The sequence below is a fragment of the Tubulanus polymorphus genome, chromosome 6 (assembly GCF_964204645.1).
Source record: "Tubulanus polymorphus chromosome 6, tnTubPoly1.2, whole genome shotgun sequence".
In the NCBI taxonomy this organism is placed as follows: Eukaryota; Metazoa; Nemertea; class Palaeonemertea; order Tubulaniformes; family Tubulanidae; genus Tubulanus; species Tubulanus polymorphus.
Window position 1 is genome coordinate 12,691,198 of NC_134030.1, and position 24,739 is coordinate 12,715,936.

The 24,739-nt window shown below is 33.7% G+C and overlaps 1 protein-coding gene across 2 annotated transcripts in view; it reads right to left on the minus strand.

Annotated features, from left to right (window-relative positions):
* Nucleotides 1-24,739, minus strand: part of LOC141907641 (cytoplasmic dynein 1 intermediate chain 1-like) — a 55,933-nt gene that overhangs the window by 16,715 nt on the left and 14,479 nt on the right. The window contains exons 5-10 of one of the 2 annotated variants that reach the window (XM_074797354.1): nt 20,183-20,203; nt 2,568-2,726; nt 2,306-2,474; nt 2,130-2,226; nt 1,811-1,936; nt 1,580-1,726 (exon numbers count right to left, since the gene is read on the minus strand). In XM_074797354.1, coding sequence (XP_074653455.1) covers nt 1,580-1,726; nt 1,811-1,936; nt 2,130-2,226; nt 2,306-2,474; nt 2,568-2,726; nt 20,183-20,203 — 719 coding nt within the window. The remainder of the gene's footprint in view (nt 1-1,579; nt 1,727-1,810; nt 1,937-2,129; nt 2,227-2,305; nt 2,475-2,567; nt 2,727-20,182; nt 20,204-24,739) is intronic. The other variant, XM_074797355.1, reaches the window with a different exon arrangement.

Consider the following 24,739-nt stretch of genomic DNA (forward strand, 5'->3'; position numbering starts at 1 on the left):
CGACGTTGTTGCTTATGAGCACGCTTGTGCCTACGCCTGGTAGGTGACGGAGAATAGGTTCGACTTACTCTAGAACGGGACCTAGAACGATACCTTGACCCAGAGCTGGGGTCAGACGGTGAACGACGTCGTTTTTTATTAGAGCGCTGGTGCCTACGTCTAGTAGGAGACGAAGAGTCGGACCGACTAAATCACGATCGGGACCTGGACCTAGACACGGATCGTCCCGGATCATTGCCCTGTTTCCGAGTATCCGGGCATTCAGGTGTATCAACCTTGCCCGATGAGGACGCTGGGGTCTTAGAAGGTGTATCAACCTTGCCCAAACGTTTAAATCTCGGTCCCCTAGGGGAACTGGAGACGTCGTGATCCGACATGTTAAACCCTAAAATAAGCTGAAATGAAGGGTTAATTATTGATACGATTTTTAGTACAGATTATTAATTTTCGTGAATGATGAGACGGAAATAAATTACGTTGAATGATAATTATTAAATATATGAGGCGGGAGGAGCCGCTAAGAAAACAGCACGGCGCTCCCGCGAAACCGGAAGTAGAAAACCGGTGGCAAAATGTTGAAATGCGCATAAATTAAAAACGATCTCACCCGAAGTTCGACTTCTATTCCGAGATCAATCACTCTTATGTCTGTTTCTTATATCAATTAGAACGGATGTCCGATCCAACACGAAGAATTTTAACCGATTTACGAGCACTGCCGAAACACGTTCTCTAGAGAACAAGCGCCAAGCAAAAAGATGATGGCGTCTCGCCAGATGGCGCTATGTTACGGCGCCCCTACCAAAAGTCGATTCGGGCGTTATCTGCCTAGCCAAAAGCAATATGGCTATAGTGTATTTTCCCAGGGAATGTATTCGAAGTAAATATAAGGACGCCGAAAATATCAAGAAAAAAACGTCTTTTTCGAGAATGGAAACGCATACGCCTACAACCTCAGCATGAAGTTTTTGGCAGAATTTAAGAGAATCCGTGTTCCAAGTAATCAAAAAAGCCTAAGATACCCCCCCTTGATTGAATCCAGAAGTACGAAACCATACGATCTCCATCACACACAACTGCATGACGATTCATCATGAATATGGTAGCGGGTTTTCCCCACTGACTCAAATAGCCACTCTCCACGTTCATGGTGTGACAATTTCTATACACTGTGTACGAAGTTTGTGTTAGACAATTTATTTTCGTAAATTGAACAATTTCCAAGTTCCCAATTTTACTGCCCTTCTATAAAATTCACTGCTTTTACGGCCAGCCGCACAAACCCTGGCAGTTTCCAGGAAAACTAGGCCATGATTTTCATATACATGCAAAGATCAATACATCACATAGCAGCGAGTATATGTGTCTAGCACGTGTGTGAAGCATGAATATACGTAAAAGGGCATATGTTCTTCCGAAACGAAATTTAGTTCCAACGACAAATAAATAACTAAATTGATAAATAAGCAACTGATTCCCATGAAATTCAATAGGGTAAGAGCTATTTCTCATAATCTATCACTTTTTCTTGTGAGGATGAATCCTTTGAGTCGATAAAGTTTCATTCAAATTGACTCACTGTATGAGCAGCTGCTGATAGAGGTGTTCTCTGAACTGGAGTACGTTTATTACTACGGTTGTCCCACAAAACAATCTGACCAGAATATGTCCCTCCAACCACTAAATTGGGATGAAACTTGGCAAAGCATGTTGACATCACAGCAGACTGAAAATAGAATATGCCAAAATCACCTGTCAGTAAATCCTATATGAATTCAACATAGCTTGTAAATTTCCTGATGTTTCCTACCTGACAGTGAAACACATATTCAGGAGTATCCTTCTTAAATTTCAGATTCCATACCAGAGTAACACCGTCCGGCTCATGAGGAGATTCCTCATTATTATTGTACGAAGCAACTAATAATTCAGGAAACTGTTATGAAAGCAATAAGAATGAGTTACAAGATTTCATTTAGATACATGTACTGCAAAATCCAATAATTCAATGACATGGTACCATATGTACCCAAGTGACTAAATACAAGAAGATATCCAAAAATATCCGACATAAATACAATTGGCTGAGTTAAAAAGAATTTAAGTAATTATTCAAAGAGTGTAAATACCTGGGTAGACCAATCAATGCATGTGACAGTTCTGTGTTTCGACCAGCGTTCATCAAAGAATACCCTATTTGATTTCAAGCCTTCTGTTTGCAGTTCACTGTGTAGAACAATTATCATTGAAGAATTTCTACTACCTGAGTTATAAAAAATGATTTCATACGTGAAAAGCATTTTACCTGTCAGTATCTTTTCCATCTCTACCAGTGTAATCCACATAGAAATCTGGCAACTCTTCTGTTAGAGCACGTTCCACTACGCGTGATGTACGATCAAAGAATTTGAAAAAATCTTCAGACAGTAGAATTTGCTTCTTTTCTTCTTCACTCAGTTCACGGGGAGGCAGCACTACCAAGTAAAATGGGATAATAAGAATGGGATATGCTGATAGCATATCACTGTAATTGTAACCAAATGCACTTCTGGATTTTTGAGACATACCTTCTTGCTTTTCTTCTCTCTTGTCAGCCTCTGGTGTACTAGCTTGTTTTGCTCCATCCATCAGAGGCTTGGACTGATTACTGGCAGGTGGTGTTTGCATGGATACATCAAGTGAGTCTGCATCATCATCTGTATGATGTCCAGTATCAAATGTGAGGACTATATATAAAAGTGACAAAAACAAACACAACCACCATTAAATGAAACCCCGTGAACCTAATTGAATGGTGGTACTGATATGGAAACAGACACAAACTTTTTCAAGCATTTCTTTCATCCAGCAAATATCTAAACAGTATCGTTCAACTGGTAATTCATGATTTGATCGGTATGTTGGATCTGCCTCAACCAGAAAGGAACACTATCTTGGCTAAAAAGATACCTTGTACCTTATCACACCTTTGACACTGAATATGCTGAAGCTGGAAATGTCTTATTTTCATTGAAAAAATAAAGATGAAATTTCCTCATGCATGAACATTTTCTAAACACTGGAGGTACTTTTTTATGTCTTATCAGAATTCAAAGATTTTTCGTGAAGAAACAAGTTATGTGTCGATGCACAAAGTGTTCAACGATACATGTGAAAGAAAATAATTTTGTTTCATTAAATAAACATTAAATGTAATATTCTTTACCAAAAATAATAGCCAATCAGACTTCAAGTATAATTTTCAATCGAGGTTGTTAAAACGTTCTTGAAAGGTAGGTGATGTCAATATTTAATTTATAAAAAGATATTCATTACAGCCATGGCAAGAAAAAGCAGAATTCATTATTCGTGCCGTGATGAACGCTATTCAAATGATGGGAGAAGTGAGAAAAACTAACTTTTTTGCACATCATGAGACTGAAAATTGTGATGAACATAACATTTACTAGATACTAGATTGAAAATCAAGACAGATGTATCAACCAAAATAAATTTTCTATTGAAAAATTGTGATGAAAAAACGAAGGAATAAGAAAAGATTTCTTTTTAATTTGATGATTTTTGCAGAATTCTGGAAGGCAGATCCGTACTCCAAGTAATCAAAAAAGGCATCAAAGACCCAAGCAACAAATATGCTTGAAATCTTTATCCACACACTAGGTGAATTCTACACTGGTGAGAGAGTTGTTTTCCATTAAGATAGTGTATTTTTGCAGCTGCTTTACCGGCTTTTTTTTATCTAACATGTCACACCATGGGGCCGCCACCTTGATTCTCACGTTAGTCTCGTGAGTCAGAAAATGAGATGGTTCGAAACCCATCAACGTTGAATGAGAACATTAGGGGCCGACTCTATTATCGCATTAAAATATCAATCCGGATAATGCGGTGAATTTCGTGAAATAGTGTTAATGGAAGGATAGTGGAGAACGACTGTGGTAACAGCTAATGGACTGGTTGCCTGTCAAATTCTGAGTCTAGACTGGTTGCCTGTCTAAACGCACGTGTATCTTCTCAACCGAAAAAAAAAGCAAAGGGTCCAGAACGGAACCCTGCGGGAGACCACATTTCACTTTCGTTATTGGTCTGCTACAACTCTTTCAAGTACTTTTGATAGAAAAGACAGATTTGACACAGGATGATAACAAACAAACCAAATTCCAAATCAGCACCATATTTATCATTTGTGAACATACTCCATCTGCATGTATTTTTCGCAATATTCATTCGCAAATTTAAGAGCATTTGAAATTTAAGCCAGTGGAAACCCATAATTATTCTTGGTTCAATAGTTGTGTAACAGCCAAGTGGTATAGTTCTGCATTTGATTTCTTTTCAGATGCTAGGAGGCCTATGCGTCTCTAGTTATCTGCCATTGGGCAGTGATTTCAGTGCAGTGCTTTGCGCAGTTATAAACAATTTTGAGAATTACCTGCTACAAAACCCTTAGTTCACCCATTGGATTAGTGGATTTCTCTAATGCTTCTTTATTGCCATGTAGGCATACACTTAAAAAGATTTTACATTTTTTCCAGTTTTTTTTTCAAATTGTTTATCTATGATTATTATTTTTTGTTTCAGTAGTTTGTTTATTTAAAAGCATAGATATGACAAACCATAAAGCTACAGGCCTAAAATACAGAAAAATTCTTTTTTTTGTATAAAGCCATAGGCCTGTGACCCACTTTTTCTTGGTATGGTGTGCCCTAGGGGATACAAATAAACTTCAAATTCATCATAATCAAGAAACAAGGTCAAGCATCGATTAGTGGAATGGGGAAAAATTCATTGGAATTTTGCTCATTTTCTCCAAGAGCTAGAGCCAATGGATGAAACTTTCCATATTAATTCCAACCCCGATACCCTCCTAATGACGATAAATTAGCTGTGTATATCAAGGAGTTACAATTTTTGCCATCAAGATAAGAGTTACCATTCTACATGATCAACACTGTTGATCTACAAATGTGCACAAGTTCTGAATTACAATGGCCACCAGTCAGCCACATTGATTCCCATTCAGCCAGTTTTTTGTGCTGCAGATGTGTTTATGTATTGCATGTCAAAGCCAAAATATCAAGATATTCCAAAGTCTCTTATGGACAAAAAGTGAACACAAAAGCCCACTGGGACTATAATGAGAGGGTGTTTAAAATGTCGGTATAACGGAGATAACAAGGCATATTCAATTATGTAACATATTTGAAAAATAATACGGAAAATTCACCAATGAAAGATGGTAAATGGTTTCCTAAATTTTTGATAGTAGAATATATTTGACTCATTCACAACCATTGCTACAGCTCAAATATATATGCAGCAACTATTGCTCATTGCAAAAAAATAACAAACATTAAGGTTGGAAATTTGCCCAGCGTGAAACAGCCTGTAGCTGGTTTTTAACATGCCTTTAAGCAATGGAGTATCTGCAACACTACTGTAGCAATCGAGGATTCCACGTATGGCAGGCGAGGAGTCGCTAGTGGAAAGTTGGTTGTCCACATTCGATTTCTTCTACATATTTTTGAGGGAGCCCCTTCAGCAAGTTGGGTGAGGATTAGTTTTTGGAATGACTTTTTTGGGATTATAAAAACCATGAAGCTTAATGCGACCTCTCCAGCAATTTGATTCATTTTGCTTCAACATGTAGAATTTGATATCTTCAAATATAAGAAATCCGTTCTTAATCACAAACTGTCAAGATATTCATTAACTCAACTATTGGTAAAATTCTAGCAGGACTATACTTAAAATTGGAGATTTTGTCACATTCAAGGTGTGAAAAGGGGCACATATTAGAAAAAGTGAAAGAACTTTTACAGCCACATAACATAACCAGCGTGGCGATTAAAATAGGTGTGGTACTATATGTGGACCAATGAGCAGACTTAGTAAACCATAAATTGCGTTCTGAATGTACAGAAATCATTAATTAATTCGGCAGCACAGATTTGTTACTTTCAACAACCAGGAACCACAGATCATTAACTACCAAAAATTCAGGGGGCAGAGTGGAAAATTTGGGGGGACAGTGGAGCGAACTTTAGCAATGGACCAACATTTAGATTGAAATAACAAATTTTGAAACAAAAACTTGAATTGATTTAATCACAGATATTCACTTAAATCAATTTGATAGTTTTCTATAATTTTTTCTAAGGGCACTAGCTTAATTATCTTGCATATTCTGAGGGGCAATATTCATAGCCCCCTTAAAAATTCTCCTTTACAAATGATTTTCCTCCAATTTCACTCTAATTGTGTCCTGACCTAAATTTGGATATCATACTATTTTTCCAGAAAAAGCCTGAATAAATTCAAGTAAGATTTTATAAAAGTAGAAGTATAAAAGTTCTTATAAAATTTCTCTAGGAAGGAGAGCAGTAGGCCTATGGTGCATTTGGAAATTGAGTTTGTTTCAAATCGTTAATGGGTATGTTAAGAAAATGCACTTTATCACCAGCACTCGACTATTTCGTTTCTATACAACAATGTCTTTTTTCCAATGGATAAATTGTAATAAATATAGAATGGTTGTGAAAATCAAGAACAAATCAAAATACATAGCATAGCTAAAAGCTTGGGCGAAAAGCACATGATTACACAAGAGACAACATTTCATATAGGCTACTGACATCACTCTCAAAATATTAACTTAGCATGCCTTTAAAGTAAATGATGAAATACAAAGTTTCCCTGTGATAATGAATGTCAATTCAATAGAAAATCATATCATTTCTACAAATCTAAACAAGAAGAGGAATGAAGTCATAAAACATCACCACTATCCGGTGGTGTTTGTAACATACTAAATAAGGTTGTCTTTGGAACATGCATTGATAAAATGTTATGTAACCAGCTATGCGATACGGATATGTCACTAGCCATTACAATATTGCGTACGATGATATTCATCGTAATCATCGAAGTGTTCGAAAGTGAATCAAGGAAATAAATTATAAATATAAATATCAAGGCCTTTTTGGAAAAGACCTCAGTAAAAATGAATAACATAATTCTATAGGTTCATTATCACTATAAACTTAGCCATCAACTTTATCAACAACAACTCGACAATGCTAAAGAAAAAAATACAGAGACTAACACAGACTCCTCAGAGCAGAACAAGTGTGCAAAGGCCGGCCTACCTTCACCGAATTCATCATCCCACTCAAAACTACGAGGTGAATCAAATCGTGGCGAACTGTACCTCGATATGGCTAGCAAAATGAATGAGATATATACAAGATAAAAATAATTTAAATTTCATCTTAGGTTGAGAAAAATAGTCATTTTTGCACCCGAAGGCATTGTGTGACTTTGCACAGGTGTATTAGCTATTATTCTTTTTTAAACTGAATTCTAACCCGAAAAGTTACTGCGTCAGTATTCAATACCAAGACCATACTTGTATGCTACTTAAAGATAAATTAACCATGCATGAATGTAAAAGAAGGAAGCTGCTTTTCAAATGATAATAATTTTAAAAAAAACAATTTTGAGATGAATTTTAGTACAACAAACATTTTTCTATGAACATAATTGCTCAGTACTCTTAGATTACAGTAGGCACAAACAAAAATGTATACTTTGCATACTTGTGGCGCTCTGTTCTTGTTTCAAATTTTAAACACATAGGGCCTAATACACATTGATAGATATATCAGCTATGCCATTCCTTGAATACTACCAGTAGCGTTTTGCCTTAGAATAGCTAAGCACATGAAAGCATTCACTAAGAACTACCAAGAGTATAAAGTTCTAAATAAGGATATCAAAAAGGTAGTAGGTAAGGAACTGTAAATGCAGAGCCAAATACATTATCATATAGAAGCCAAGCATAATAAACTGGACAAAACCAAAATGCTTACTAGGTCATTTTCAAATAAGTAAAACCAACAATGAACAAAACCATGTGACCGTGTTTTAATGAAAATGACAGTACTATTAAGTGATAGCCACAGAAAATGGAATACATTTTACAATAAATATTCGTAGAGTAGCCATGTTAACCGGGTTTAGAATAAATAACAAGACGAGTAGTACTATATAGGCTAACTATTAATTTGACGCACAAGCTTACGCTACTAATGTATAGAAGCTCAGGTAAATATCAGGTAAATATTAACCAATATAGTACTACTCGCCTCGTTATTTACATTAAATATGAACAGATCTAGGACAAAAAGTTTTTTTGAAATTATATATCCACAAAACAGGCCAACTAAAGATTGCTGAAGAAAATAAATGGGTTGTAAGTCTAGAAAATTCTTAATAACAGATGATTTGGACACTCGCAAATCATACTAATGCAGCAGTCAATCAGAATCCTGACCCATCGCAATACACATGAATCCTTCTCAATAATCATCTTTCCTATTTCGGGCATCAATTACCATGCATCAAAGACACATGATTAATACTAAATAATATGCTTTCAGAACAAGCTACTTGAGCCTTAAACCCATACAATAATTGGAAATGAAGAAAAGCCCAAGGGGCACTATGGCTAGCCTTTATACTTCTTTCCACAAAACAATGCAATTTGTGGGTTATATGTGGCAAACATTTCTTTCAATTTAGCTGTAAATTACATGGTACAGTTTCACTTCTCGGAACACATTTGGTTATTGGCATGCACACTGCGCATAGGTTAGCTTTTGAGAGGCTTGAAATTTTGGCATCACACAACCTTAGGGTCACTCCAATCATTATCATGACACATATGATATGGTTCTAAATATGGTGATCAACACCCCCTACAATGTGTTTGATAAAGATATACATATTACCAAAAATACATATGAATTTTAGATATCATAATATATATCTTCATAATTAAAGCAGCAACGTTGATTTAACTTCATGTAAACATATACTAATGTTGAACATGAAAATCTACTGGATCATCAAGCTATCAACAGGCTGTTGGATTATATAACACCAACACCTTTAGGCATATCGCCATTACCCTCCTGGGGATTGATGCAGTATACAACTGCAAATAGATCATTAACCATGTCAAAAGATTTTGATGAAACTGTGCAGCGTGTAGTATTCAGGTTCTTAATAATAACCAAGTTCCAGAAAATCTATAACGATTCTTTGCAGCTATATCTTCAAAATTCAATTCCCCGGGTGTAGAGAAATACATATTGGAAAGTTCCAATATTGCAAGGGATTATCTAATTAAGGCACTTACCACCTTACCAGTCATTAGAATATTTAAATCTTTGGAACAAGATTTTGTTTTTCGGAATAGTACTTACCTTTGATTGCCAATGATTTTTTTAAACGACTCCTAGAAATGCACTATAAAACCCAAGGTGGAAATCTGCAATCTTTTTACACTACAGTAGTTCACAAGAATAAGACTGAAGACTGGTAGAGCCCAGCACAAGGATGATGGGAGGGGCTGATAGATCGCAATTAAGAGGGGCACAGTGTGTCCATCCAACTCAGAGGTGATACCCTCAAACTTCACAAAAAGTTTCAAACTAATACTACTGAGCCCGATCGAAAAAGAATAAACTCCTTGAGCTATAATAATGATCCCAGCTAAGCCAATGAGCCTAGCTGGCCTAAAACATCCCATAAATTAAATGCCTTCCAAGAGGGAAAATCTCAGGCGAGACTATTGCGCATCAGCTGGAGAAGAGAGGAAAGAAGCGCCTACCGAGCTATCAACCGAGCAATTGAGACCATGTCCAGCAAACAAACTTTGGACCCTATGCCCATGATCGATTGACGGGATACTAAAACGAGATTAGCCTGACCTTGAACCGATTAATGAATGGAATGCAAAACAGATTGGGCCAAGGATTGGGTAACCTAACCCTTCTTTTACTGCCATATTCTGAAATGGTCCCTTCCCTGGTAAGATTATCCAGGATCAATGTCATGACAACAACAGATTTAACAGATGTATACCCTACTGTCCTGACCTAATATCTGGACAGATATGTGAGAACTCTGCGTCCAGGCACCCGTGTCTATGACCCAAGCACCTGGCATTGCATATTCAGATGAGCGGGAAGCCTGTATTGAGATCCCTTTGATTGAAAAATTTTCCTTGTTTCATGCCTCGTTCCGGAGTAGGAAATGAAAACATAGCTGGGCAAGATATGCCCCCATAACTGTGAATCTAATCGAGCCCTCTCTCATGAGATTGTAGATGACTCACACCAAAATATTGAGATCAAAGTCCGAGCACGGCTTCCATGCACTGCAGAAAGGGGAGCTGAAAAAAACCTTAGGGCGTCTGGCCTAACGCTCAAAGGGGAACTGCAGTAACAAAACCATATATTTCGCCATTCATTTCTACTAGTGTTGTTGTTTACGTAATACTAGTTAAAATTTCCAATTACCCCCTAATTACTCATAACAATTTTAATATTCTATTGACAGAATTTACGGCAAATGAGAGCTGCCAATATTTAAGCTCCAAATGAGGCATGTAAACATTGATGACGTAGTCCCAGCCCATCACAGAAAGATTTACACTGTAACATTGTAACAAGTTTTAAAATAGTTAAGATGGTATAGGCTATGTGGCGATAATGTTCATAATGTTCTGATAATATATCCTAACATGAACAGACAAGCCCATTTTAGCTGCCCCAAAGATCACACTACATGAAAAAATGCATCAAGAATTGGAGTAGGCATCATGCAGAAAGGAAATCCAAGATGGATGGCAACCCTGGTGGCCATACTTGAACTCAATTTTCAATAAGGGGTAGACATTTCACCTACCGAAATTCTTACACCTAGTAAAATACATACTTACACCATGAAAATGCATCAAGAATTGCATGCCGTGTTGTGTTAGAAATTGAAGATGGCTGACCTGGCGGCCATATTTGAAAGCCGATGACCTCCATATACTAAAGACATGGACAGCTTACCTACTCCGATTCTCACACCAAATTTTGTGGAAATACATCAAGAATTGTGGGCTGCATCATGCATAAAGAAATTCAAGATGGCCACCCGAATGGCAGCCATATTCGATTGACAATAACATTTTTTTACAATAGGGGTGGACATCACGCCAGTCCCAATCTTCAAACTAATTTTCAAAAAGATTCATCGCAAATTACAGGCAAATTACTGTGTCGAATTCAATTCAATTCCAGAGGGCCTAACAAGACTCCTATGCAATAGGAGTCATGTTTGAAGCGGCGCACCTGCAGCGAACGCTCAAGCAAGGTCAGTCACGTAGGTCAACGATAACACAAAACAGACCACAGTTTTCCCGGTTAAGAGCATCTCTCCACATAAATTAGAAGGACTATAATGGACCATTCGTTGACACAAACCTTTATTAAACTTCGTATGGATACAATCAAGATAATTCCACCCTATAATTCCACTATTCAACGATCAACGTGCAGCTTAAACATGGCGTCAAGTCTGACTTGGACCAGCACAAGGAACACAGATTGGGGTCCTCCCAGGCCCTAAAAAGGTGAATTCATCCCTCGCCACCTCGATGCTGCCCTCTAGGGAGAAGCATCAATCGAACAAAATACAAATACAAAATTTGATACATACTTCTTGACATACCTTGGCACGTAGCCAAGGAGTATTATGGGATAGTCAACAATACAATAACTACGTGTATCGTACAACTACCACGATGAAAGCAAGAGTGAAAGATCCTCAAATGTTGGGACTCACCATTAGAGAGTGCAAGATTTCCATTTCTTCCATAATCCCAAAACTAGATCCAGCGATGCATCCGATGCTTTCATAGCCGAACACCAGAGAGAAAAGATGACAGATTTCTGCTTTGGATTGCGTAGTGCTCTCAGGAGGGTCGTATAGAAAAATCATTGCCAATCATTGTAAATTCAGATATCATTGGCAAAAAACCAAAGGAAAGGGTATTTGAAGGAAATATCAAGACTATGATATACAGCCTGATGATATTCAACAGAATCATAATTTCCAAGTGCAATTTCTAGCACTTGTCTGTAAGGAATGCACTATTCATAAGCTTAGGCAACACAACTTATCTTCAAAATTTATGCGGATATTCGAAACATGCTCAGTGACAGTAAGTCGCATACCGGTAATCTATTGATCCATTGTTAAAAGTTAACACACAGATATCAACAAATAATGAAAATTAATGAAATTTACCCATAAGCAATCAGGGATTCCTGTATGTAGTGTATATTACTCATCAAAAAATTTATTTCAAGGAAAAATACTCACCTATTATGGTATCAAATAGCTGATTAAATAGCAGTTTGTGTTGTTATGTAGAAATTGTCCAGGTTTTGGGAATGCAATGGGCTACCAAAATCGTGACCTTTTGTCCCCAAAATTTCATCCCAACTACGCCTACCCTCAGTTCTGTCATGCTAATACCCCAAATACTCGAGAATTTCAAATTAGATGTAACATGGATGTCCATTTTTTCTGAGGTAATGGGTTAGAATCCAAATTTTTATGTAGCAGATGAGTATTCTAGGGCAGATTTTGGCAACGTGAGAATTAGTAGCCAGCGTAGATGCAGGCGGATAGAGGGCTAGTAGGTAAATTGAGTCTCTGTATTGGAATTCATTCAAGATGTTGTATGATGAGTGATGGCTTTGATTTATGCCTTTTGCTTTCATGAAAATGTGATAGGTGAGAAAAATTACCTAACAAGATAGAAATTCTAAAAATGGGCTTGCTGACATGGGTGTACTGAAAGCTTGATGGTTTTGTATTTCTGAAGTAGAATTAATCGAACTGATTACTTTTTAAAGAGCTAAGAGATCGGTGTTGTCTACATAATAGGGGTAATGGGCTTTCAGGCCAAAGGTCGAACGGTCGAGCTCATTAAAAAACAAAACATTAAAAGTAATTAAAAACTATAATATATTTTCATAACCGTGTGCATTTTATATTAAAACTAAATATTTATTCTAAGACATCAATAATTTAAAAAGCATATTGTATTAAATCAATTGGTCGCTCATAAAAAATGAAAAACATGAAAATAACAATAATTTCTACTTGAATTACTCGCGAAACTCATAAAAAATGAAAAATAATTCTCGCATGCTCGAATTTATTTTTCATTTTTACTCGTTAGAAAAAAGTGTGAGTAAAGTGTGAGTGAAATAATTCATAAATCATTGAATATTTATATTTATATGCGTTGGATTCATTTTAATAAAAGTTTTGTTATTAAAATGAAGACAGAAGAAGAACCCAACTTTAAAATCGAAATCAATGAAACCAATAAATCATTTTCACAGTTTTACATTAAAAATTATATTTCAGCAACAAATTTAGTGTCCGCAAGACATTATAAAATCGATAATATTACTATGATTAATCAAATATTATCAAATGAAACATATTTAATTATTGAACTAGTAGATACTTTTGATAATGGCGTTAAAAATCCTAAATTGTTAAATAAAGTTTTTAATTTTAAAGGAACTTTAGATGAAAACATAATTAATATTCTTAAAACTCCTTTCAATGAAAGAAATGATGATATAATACTTTCAAAAGATTACAATGATTTGATTGACTTAAGAATTGAAAGAAGACAATTATATTATTTCAATTTTGATAATAAACAAATTATCTATAATGAAAATTCATCAAATATTGGAATTCAATGTGAATTAGATAATGAAAAATCATTTAAAGATATTGCAGTTCAATGAAAATTAGATGATGAATTTAGAAAATTCAATCCTAATGAAAAAGTGCATTGTTATTGCGGAGGTAAATATTTAAAATCACATAAATCAAAGCATTATGAAACAATTAAACATAAAAACTGGTGTAAAGAGTAACAATTCTACATTATAATTATTGAATTGAGTTAAAAGATTTAAATATCTAATAGACTGTTAAAATGATAAATTGTTTGACAGTTGAAATGATAAATTGTTTGACAGTTGAAATGATAAATTGTTTGACAGTTGAAATGATAAATTGTTTGACAGTTGAAATGATAAATTGTTTGACTGTTGAAATGATAAATTGTTTGACAGTTGAAATGATAAATTGTTTGACAGTTGAAATGATAAATTGTTTGACTGTTGAAATGTTAAATTGTTTGACAGTTGAAATGATAAATTGTTTGACAGTTGAAATGATAAATTGTTTGACAGTTGAAATGATAAATTGTTTGACTGTTGAAATGTTAAATTGTTTGACAGTTAAAATGATAAATTGTTTGACAGTTGAAATGATAAATTGTTTGACAGTTAAAATGATAAATTGTTTGACAGTTGAAATGATAAATTGTTTGACTGTTAAAATGATAAATTGTTTGACAGTTGAAATGATAAATTGTTTGACAGTTAAAATGATAAATTGTTTGACAGTTGAAATGATAAATATTTTGACAGTTGAAATGATAAATATTTTGACAGTTGAAATGATAAATTGTTTAACAGTTGAAATGATAAATTGTTTGGCTGTAAATTTAATTGTTATTTGATTTAATCATTTAAAAGTTTAATATTTTTAAAATGATTATAAAATATTTAATTAAAAACTAGCAAATATTTTATAAACTGTTTAATTTTTCTCTTAAATAAATGGATGGTTTCATTTCAACTGGGAAAAGTGATTTGAAACATTATTTAGTTGCTGGAGGTTTAATATTGGCGGCATTATACTTTTACTATGAAAATATTTCAAAAGATTTGATGAATGAAAATAATAAATTGAGTAAAAAATTAAAGAAGTTAAATGGAAACAATCACAGAAATAAAAAGAATAAAAAAGTTAATGATTTAAATGATTTAGAGGATTAAAACAGCATCTTTTAATTTCATATATTTTGACTATAAAAATGAGTGAAAATATATTAAACTTATTAACTTACCAACTTACCAATAGCGCGAATAGAAATCAAAAAGATTTAAATAAAAAAACAATAAGTTACTTTATCTAATACTAACTTATTGAACTTAGTTTTTTTATTTAAATCTTTTTGATTTCTATTCGCGCTATTGGTTAACAAGAATTGACTAGAATTAAAATAGATTTAACAAGAAATTCAATAACTTTAACTGTTAGTATCACTCTTGTATTATTTCATTGTTTCTCTTATTGAATAAGCCAACTAACTAATATCACTCTTGTATTATCCTAGTCAAATGTAAAGAATTTACAATATCATACTTGAATGAATTAAAACATAAATTACTTCTGTTACTTCATTTTCAGAAATAAAGCATAATATGTATTTAATACCATTAATATGTATTTGATACGTATTTAATACGTATTTGATACATTGATACCTCAACCCCCTTTTTGGTAAACTAATATTTCATACAATATTTCATACATTTCAACTAATTTAACAGTCTTATTCGTGATTTATTTCATTTAGTTTATGAATACACAATATACACAATTTAATACTTAAACAGTTAAACAATCTAGCGGGTTCATTGTAATCCTCTTTTATTAATGATAAATGTAAATACATAATTGAATATGATTTATACTTTTCCAAATATTTATAATAAATCTGTTAGATAAATAGATATTGAAACAGAAATATATATGATAAAACTATTTATGTACTAGACGTACGAGTAAGAATCCAAGATTCTTACTTTCTTGGCAAGAATCTTACTTTCTTACTCGTACGTCTAGTACATAGATATATAAATTAGTTTTTATAAAAATCATAAATATAAATTATTAATCTAAATATTGAAATAGTTATAATATTATCTATTTTTATATTTTCAACCAATTTAACAGTCTTATTCTCAATTTGAATTATACAGTTTATCATCTAATTCATGAATATATTTATGCTTTCTCAAACTCTTTTTATTTTTATATCTTTTATTACAAATTTCACAACACTTAATATTATTCAATCTATCTGAAATATAATTCATATTTTCTATTAATTCAGTGTATCTAATTTTACAGCAATCATAGAATTCTAACAACTGTTTTATAGTATAAACTGAGAATGAAAATAAACCTGTAAGCATAATAATTGATTTAATATTCTGTTGATTTTTATATATTAGATGTAATAAGTTTAATATATTTTCACTCATTTTTATAGTCAAAATATATGAAATTAAAAGATGCTGTTTTAATCCTCCAAATCATTTAAATCATTAACTTTTTTATTCTTTTTATTTCTGTGATTGTTTCCATTTAACTTCTTTAATTTTTTACTCAATTTATTATTTTCATTCATCAAATCTTTTGAAATATTTTCATAGTAAAAGTATAATGCCGCCAATATTAAACCTCCAGCAACTAAATAATGTTTCAAATCACTTTTCCCAGTTGGAATGAAACCATCCATTTATTTAAGAGAAAAATTAAACAGTTTATAAAATATTTGCTAGTTTTTAATTAAATATTTTATAATCATTTTAAAAATATTAAACTTTTAAATGATTAAATCAAATAACAATTAAATTTACAGCCAAACAATTTATCATTTCAACTGTTAAACAATTTATCATTTCAACTGTCAAAATATTTATCATTTCAACTGTCAAAATATTTATCATTTCAACTGTCAAACAATTTATCATTTTAACTGTCAAACAATTTATCATTTCAACTGTCAAACAATTTATCATTTTAACTGTCAAACAATTTATCATTTCAACTGTCAAACAATTTATCATTTTAACTGTCAAACAATTTATCATTTCAACTGTCAAAGAATTTATCATTTTAACTGTCAAACAATTTATCATTTCAACTGTCAAACAATTTATCATTTTAACTGTCAAACAATTTAACATTTCAACAGTCAAACAATTTATCATTTCAACTGTCAAACAATTTATCATTTCAACTGTCAAACAATTTATCATTTCAACTGTCAAACAATTTAACATTTCAACAGTCAAACAATTTATCATTTCAACTGTCAAACAATTTATCATTTCAACTGTCAAACAATTTATCATTTCAACAGTCAAACAATTTATCATTTCAACTGTTAAACAATTTATCATTTCAACTGTCAAACAATTTATCATTTCAACTGTCAAACAATTTAACATTTCAACTGTCAAACAATTTATCATTTCAACTGTCAAACAATTTATCATTTCAAACAATTTATCATTTCAACTGTCAAACAATTTATCATTTCAACTGTCAAACAATTTATCATTTCAACTGTCAAACAATTTATCATTTCAACTGTCAAACAATTTATCATTTTAACAGTCTATTAGATATTTAAATCTTTTAACTCAATTCAATGATTATAATGTAGAATTGTTACTCTTTACACCAGTTTTTATGTTTAATTGTTTCATAATGCTTTGATTTATGTGATTTTAAATATTTACCTCCGCAATAACAATGCACTTTTTCATTAGGATTGAATTTTCTAAATTCATCATCTAATTTACATTGAACTGCAATATCTTTAAATGATTTTTCATTATCTAATTCACATTGAATTCCAATATTTGATGAATTTTCATTATAGATAATTTGTTTATTATCAAAATTGAAATAATATAATTGTCTTCTTTCAATTCTTAAGTCAATCAAATCATTGTAATCTTTTGAAAGTATTATATCATCATTTCTTTCATTGAAAGGAGTTTTAAGAATATTAATTATGTTTTCACCTAAAGTTCCTTTAAAGTTAAAAACTGTATTGAACAATTTAGGATTTTTAACGCCATTATCAAAAGTATCTACTAGTTCAATAATTAAATATGTTTCATTTGATAATATTTGATTAATCATAGTAATATTATCGATTTTATAATGTCTTGCGGACACTAAATTTGTTGCTGAAATATAATTTTTAATGTAAAACTGTGAAAATGATTTATTGGTTTCATTGATTTCGATTTTAAAGTTGGGTTCTTCTTCTGTCTTCATTTTAATAACAAAACTTTTATTAAAATGAATCCAACGCATATAAATATAAATATTCAATGATTTATGAATTATTTCACTCACACTTTACTCACACTTTTTTCTAGCGAGTAAAAATGAAAAATAAATTCGAGCATGCGAGAATTATTTTTCATTTTTTATGAGTTTCGCGAGTAATTCAAGTAGAAATTATTGTTATTTTCATGTTTTTCATTTTTTATGAGCGACCAATTGATTTAATACAATATGCTTTTTAAATTATTGATATCTTAGAATAAATATTTAGTTTTAATATAAAATGCACACGGTTATGAATATATATATTATAGTTATATATTACTTATATATTATAGTTTTTAATTACTTTTAATGTTTTGTTTTTTAATGAGCTCGACCGTTCGACCTTTGGCCTCAAAGCCCATTACCCCTATTACTATCATACACCCGGGGACTGGGAATCAGAATGGTTTTATTGTAGACGTGGACCAAGTAAGTGCTAGCTTTTAGATGGTCGTTATTTGAATATGGCGGTGTCTTTTCGGAATCTATCATAGATAATTGCTAGATTACTTATGAAGACTGTGCTGAAATAATTTGGCTGTAGAAAAATTTACAGCTGAAAGAAAAAAATATGACTAACGTGAGTGACTTCAGGTGAAGAAAAGCGAACATGAAAATTGATAGGAGCACGATTTTTCTTATAAAAACATAAAGACATAAAGCAAAAATAAGTTGCATTTCCTTCAAATGACAATCCACTACGATCATCAGATAATGTTTAATGCCACCATAAACTATCGCCCCCTGGCCCTCCAAAGAGACAGGGAACCAGTCAAACCAGCCAATTCAATTCAGAATTTATTTTACAAAAAAGCAGTTTTAAGTTTTAGCATAGGTTTTAGATAAACTGAAAGATAGATAGAGCAGATAGATAAACTGAAAACGTATAAATGTTCCTACGAAGATTTTTTCAAATGGCCGCTAATGCAAGCACCCAATGAAAGTAAAAGAAAATTAAAAGAATTTCTAAAAACGTGAAAGTGTTTTATTGTTAAATTTTAATTGTGTCAATAAAGAATGAATTGAATTGTCATCAGCACTATGCAGCCCATGAATACAAATTTCAAGACTGATCACGCACGCTCAACCAAGGTTGGCGTGAGCTGCGTGATAGAACACGTAAGCTACAACTTTTTAATTCATTGTTGTAACAAAATATGCTTAGGTATCAATATAATGTCGAAAAACTTTTTCCCACCTACGAATGGAACTAATGACACCAAGATGGCCGCCAATTGCGTCATAATTGGCTGATCAAAAATACTTGTCTCAGGTATAAAACATCCTTTTCCAAAGAATACCCATCAGCAATTGCAATGAGAAATGGCAAACCAGTAGGAAGCTACAGGACTCAGAATTCGAGCCAAAATTGACATTTTTGGGCATTTAAAAAGTCCTAGGACGACCATCTTGAGTCCGATCGACCCAATTTTTGTTATGCTGATGGGCCCTGGGGGGTTCAATATATACGAAAGATCAAGGTAATTGATCAAGGCGTCTTCAAAATTTCCCTCAATAAGTTCAAAAATGTGTCAAAAGTGCTGATTTTGGCAAACAACAATGGCTGCCAGTCGGCCATCTTGGTTCTGACAGGGCCAGTTTTTGGGCTGAAGATGTTTCTAGGGTAGATACATGTATAAACCAAATATCAAGACATTACCTTGAAGCGTCTTCAAAACTTCCCAAAATAACTGGATTCCGTCTACGGACGGACGGACGGACGAAAAGTGAACGCAATAGCCCGCTGGGACTAAAGTCCCAAGTGAGCTAAAAATGACAACCAATATAGCCAATATACGGAAGGAACCTAGATTTTATCACGCATCAAATTTATGTAATTATCAGTGCCCAAGAAAAGTGTCTAATGAAAGTTATCGACTCCCCAAGCAAGTTATCAATCCCTGTGATAGCAAGATGGGCTTGCAAGAAAACCAATGGAACAATTCATATCTTCTAAACATCACTTGCTTATTGAAGTTTTAACTTAAGTAGAAATCAGCTACAGTGTAGATACCACCAATTGAATCCACAGAATGAATGAATGAATTTATCTTTATTTATTCATCGTAATTCATGATCATCACTATCCACAAATGCAGCCACTCATAGCAGACGTTTATAAAAAGTAAGAAGTATTGTAGTGTTAGAAGGGTCAGAATATCCACTTACTGCTGCATTAAGACATATCATCACATTGAGTCAATAAATCACTATCTAATTCAGTTTCAAACAACATATCATATGGCAAGAAACTTACCATAATAATCCCACGAGCGAGCTTTATAAGGTCAACAAAACAGAAGCTCAGTTAGCAAAAAACTCAATACATGCAATTAGAATACACAAAAAAGTATGGCAAATATTTCTAAAATCGATGCATCTCTGCAAAATTGATGGTGCAAAAAATTATTCACATTACATCATAACATCATAAAAATCATTTCAACTTCTAGCTCATAATTCTATGGCGAATCTGGAAGTTTTGAAGTAAAATCAGTCAATTAGTCACTCTCCCGATTTATCTAGCTACCCACCTCATGATGTGAAGTCTGAAGAAAATCCCTGCAACTATGTCCACAAACAAAAAGTTCCCCAACTGAGTCCTAGATATAACCATCATGCAATGCCTCAATTGGCTTTAATCATGGCCATTCTAAAAACTATATGCCCGGCCCTAGAACTGCCACTAGAGCAGCAAAGACACACAGAACATTTATTCCATCAAATACTCCTACCAACTGTTCACACTATTCAACCGCAACAAAAGCGCTAGCAAGCCCAAGCAGTGAAGCGAACAAAGGTATATGCACAATCGATCACAAGCCTATGAATAAAGAGTGATAAACCAACCTGATGGCATCGATGCTCTGCAAGGATACGATCCCCTACCTGATTATGCATCTATGCCATAAAAAATGTGCTGCACAAATCAGAGTGCCTGTTGTATAATCACTAGGACAAATTCCCAGATAATTACAAATAGAATAGCCCAGATTCAAAGAAAACGGATTTTGTGATAAGCTAATGATGAAATCAAGGTGCGCACAAAGGCCTAGATGGGCACTGGTAATTATCAGACAAGGTTTCAAGCCATGGTAGAGCCTGGCAATACCATCAAGTTCGAAATTAACACAGACATGCAGTTGGCAGGAATAAGAACTTCAGAAATTTCCTTTCGCTGCATTATGTGGAATAAAATTGAATTAGATTCAATTTGATGGGCTGAATAGAATTAAATTGTATGGCTAATTACCATTTCACAGTTATCCATGCATATGACCCCGATTTGAGAAAAAGCAACTTTATCCAAACCTTTCAAAAACTGAAAAATAATATACTTCCTCCCAAGAACCAAATGAACTAAAAATTTTACAGGAATCGAATACATTTTTCATTGTAAAATAAACCCAGAAGTGAAACAAAAGACGATACAGCAAGTTCATACAAACTACTACTGATCCGGCTAACTCATCAGAGAAGACTTCTAAATGTTTTCAAACAGATATTTTAGTGTTCAGATTTTCGTTAAGAGTTTTGAATTGTAATGCCAATATGCCTGTTTTAATGCCTCATTGGTGGTTATAAACAATCCCTCCTCCTTTTGAAAAGTTCCTAAGACTGGCCATGTAAAAATAAAATCATACTTGTACAACAACGCTTTGTCTGGTGGTTGAATCGGGTATCAGATCTACATATTGGCCCATCAACTACGTAGGGGTTCAGGGACACCATACCTACTTGGGATGTGGTTTCAAATACCCAACAATCTAAAAGTTTCAATATTGGACTCTCCCTGGTGACCATATACTGAAATCAATGACCTTGAAATTCACCACAATCAGAGATCATGATATGACCAACAACTTTGCAACTGATTGTGGATTACAAAATATGCACAGGTACCAATATAAATAGAAGAAGTGTATATTATTAAATATTTAACTCCCCCAGGTGATAAAAACTAAGAATTTGGTGATCACAATTCAACGTGAGGAGATGTATCCTATGACAGTGCTGATAATAATCAAATATCAAGACAATAAGTTAAAAACTGTTGATATGTTCCTCAAAAAACCTTTTTCCACCTACGTATGCCGCCAAATGCGTGATAATTGGGTGATCAAAAATACCTGTATGATACATCTAATATCCCTTTCCATAGTCAGAAGACCCATCACTAATTTCACAGGTCAAAGCTACAGATCTTAGTATTCAGGCCAAAATTGACATTTTTGGGCACTAAAAAGGTCACAGGATGGCCATCTGGAGTTTGATCGACCAAATTTCTCTTAAATGCTAATGCAATGGACCCTTTGATCAAAGCGTTTTCAAAATTTCCATCGACACCCTCAATAAAGGACCTCGGGTCTAGTAGGATCAACTGAGCACATTTCATTATTGATCACTATTGATCACAAAAAATCAGTATGTTCTGGGATTTGCACTTACATATAAGATGGAATTTTGGTGCACAACACCACTGTGTAGTAAGCGTATTCAACTACGATGATATACTGGTAAGAGGTTTTCCCCAGGACTCACTAGCACATGGCAGTACAGTAAAACCTCACTTAGTGAACACTTTTTTGCCGGAACCCAATTTTCCTTACTCATTTTCAAGTAAACAGAACCTCCATTTAGTGAACACCTCTCTATAGTGAACAGTGAACACTTTTTCTGGTACCAAATGAGCATTTTACCTCTCTTTAATGAACAATGGTCCCATCCCATAATGTCTAGATAGTCAGTTTGCTAATAGACACATTGTTATCAGTGCAGGTGTTCTTCATATACCATATGAATATAAACCATGGTCATTCAATAGCTAATTGTCTTGAATAGTCTAATTAGGTTAATTGGTGACTATGATTATGAATGGACAGTTATTGTTTTTTAATGAATACTTTGATCATACTGAAGTAGCAATGTATTGACTAAATTTTCTTAAATCAGAAGGATTTACAAAAATTCAATTTAAGCTTAATTAAGTATCCTTTCATCATTTTGAATTTTGAATGTATTGAATAATTTTTCATATTGGGAGTAGTTAATCAAACTGCTGGTAGATGGCATGATGCAACTATGGGCTACCTATATTTTGTGAACACCTCTCTATAGCGAACATTTTTTCCGGAACCCCAAGCGTTCACTATAGACAGGTAATACTGTACAATCAGTACTATGTTTGTTCTACATATATTACACTTGGACGCTGAAGGGATTCCCCAATGATGTAATTACCAAGAAACAAGGTCAAGCAAAGATAGGTAGAATGGGGAAAAAAGTTCATTGAAATTTTGCTCTCATTTTCTCCCAGTACTTGCGAACGGCTTAGAACTGATGGACGAAACTTTCCATTTCAATTTCAACCCTTTTTCCCTCCTAATGAGAAAATATCAGCTGTTTATATCGAGTGGTTACAATTTGTGCCACCAAGAGCTAACAGAAAGTTACTCTCAGAAGCATTCTATAAAGATCAACACAGCTGATCCTAAAAATGTGTAAAATGTGCACAGGGACTTGTCACGACTGATAATGGATGAGACCAATGATGGGGGTACCAGTATCCCTGCAACTGTATAATAAAATAACAAGGGTGGCAACAAATTTTCAATCTGACAATGACTTCTCCACTTCAATCGACTGTAATTCCAAAAATTCTCAACCGATTCACATGAAATAAGCTTTAATACAACCTAGTTGACTTTCTGCTTCGAACGAGCCTACAACCACTACTCTCCGACAATTATCTCACAACGAAATCACCTTTTTTTGACGAGAGATAGCTCAAAATGGAGGTGTACCGATTCTATGGTGGACAGCAAAATGGTCGTTTTTTTCAATTCAAACGATGATTTCTATGTGAGATCTTAGAGAAAACCCCAACAAACCATACATTTTTAAAAACTACGCGGTCATACCTGTACGCTTATCTCATTTATTTGTATAATCCACGCGATGGGTGAGCTCACAAGCTCAAAATCGAAAATGAGGACGAACACGGCGTTCAACTTGTCATCAACTGGGCGGCCATTAATCACGTGATATCGTAGTAACGGGCTAAATATTTCACGCGCATTGATTGGCTTAGAGATTTCGAAAAACATTACAAAATTTATTAAAAGTTCTGTTAATTAATAAAATATCCGTATTATGAAAATATAGTGCAACATTCGTCTGAGGGGTGGTATTATTAGCAAATATTTCCTTTTTTCAAGTCTACAGACGTAGACTTGTCGCGGTTCTATTAACATAGCCCGAACCTGCACGTCACGTGATTAATGGCCGCCAGCGCGATAGTGCGAGGTGACTTTTTCGTATATTTGTTCGATTTTGAGCTTGCGAGCTCACCCATCGCGTGGATTATACAAATAAATGAGATAAGCGTACAGGTATGACCGCGTAGTTTTAAAAAATGTATGGTTTGTTGGGGTTATCTCTAAGATTTCACATAGAAATCATCGTTTGAAGTGAAAAATACGACCATTTTGCTGTCCACCATAGAATCGGTACACCTCCAATTTGAGCTATCTCTCGTCAAAAAACGGTGATTTCGTTGTGAGATAATTGTCCTAGAGTGGTGGTTAAAGGCTCGTTGGAAGCAGAAAGTCTTCTAGGTTGTATTAAAGCTTATTTCATGTGAATCGGTTGAGAATTTTTGGAATTACAGTCGATTGAAGTGGAGAAGTCATTGTCAGATTGAAAATTTGTTGCCACCCTTGTTTTTTATATTATACAGGGATAGTGGACCTGGTCATTGATATTGGTTTTATTCATTCACTATCAATTGTGACAAGTCCCTGTGAAAATGTGC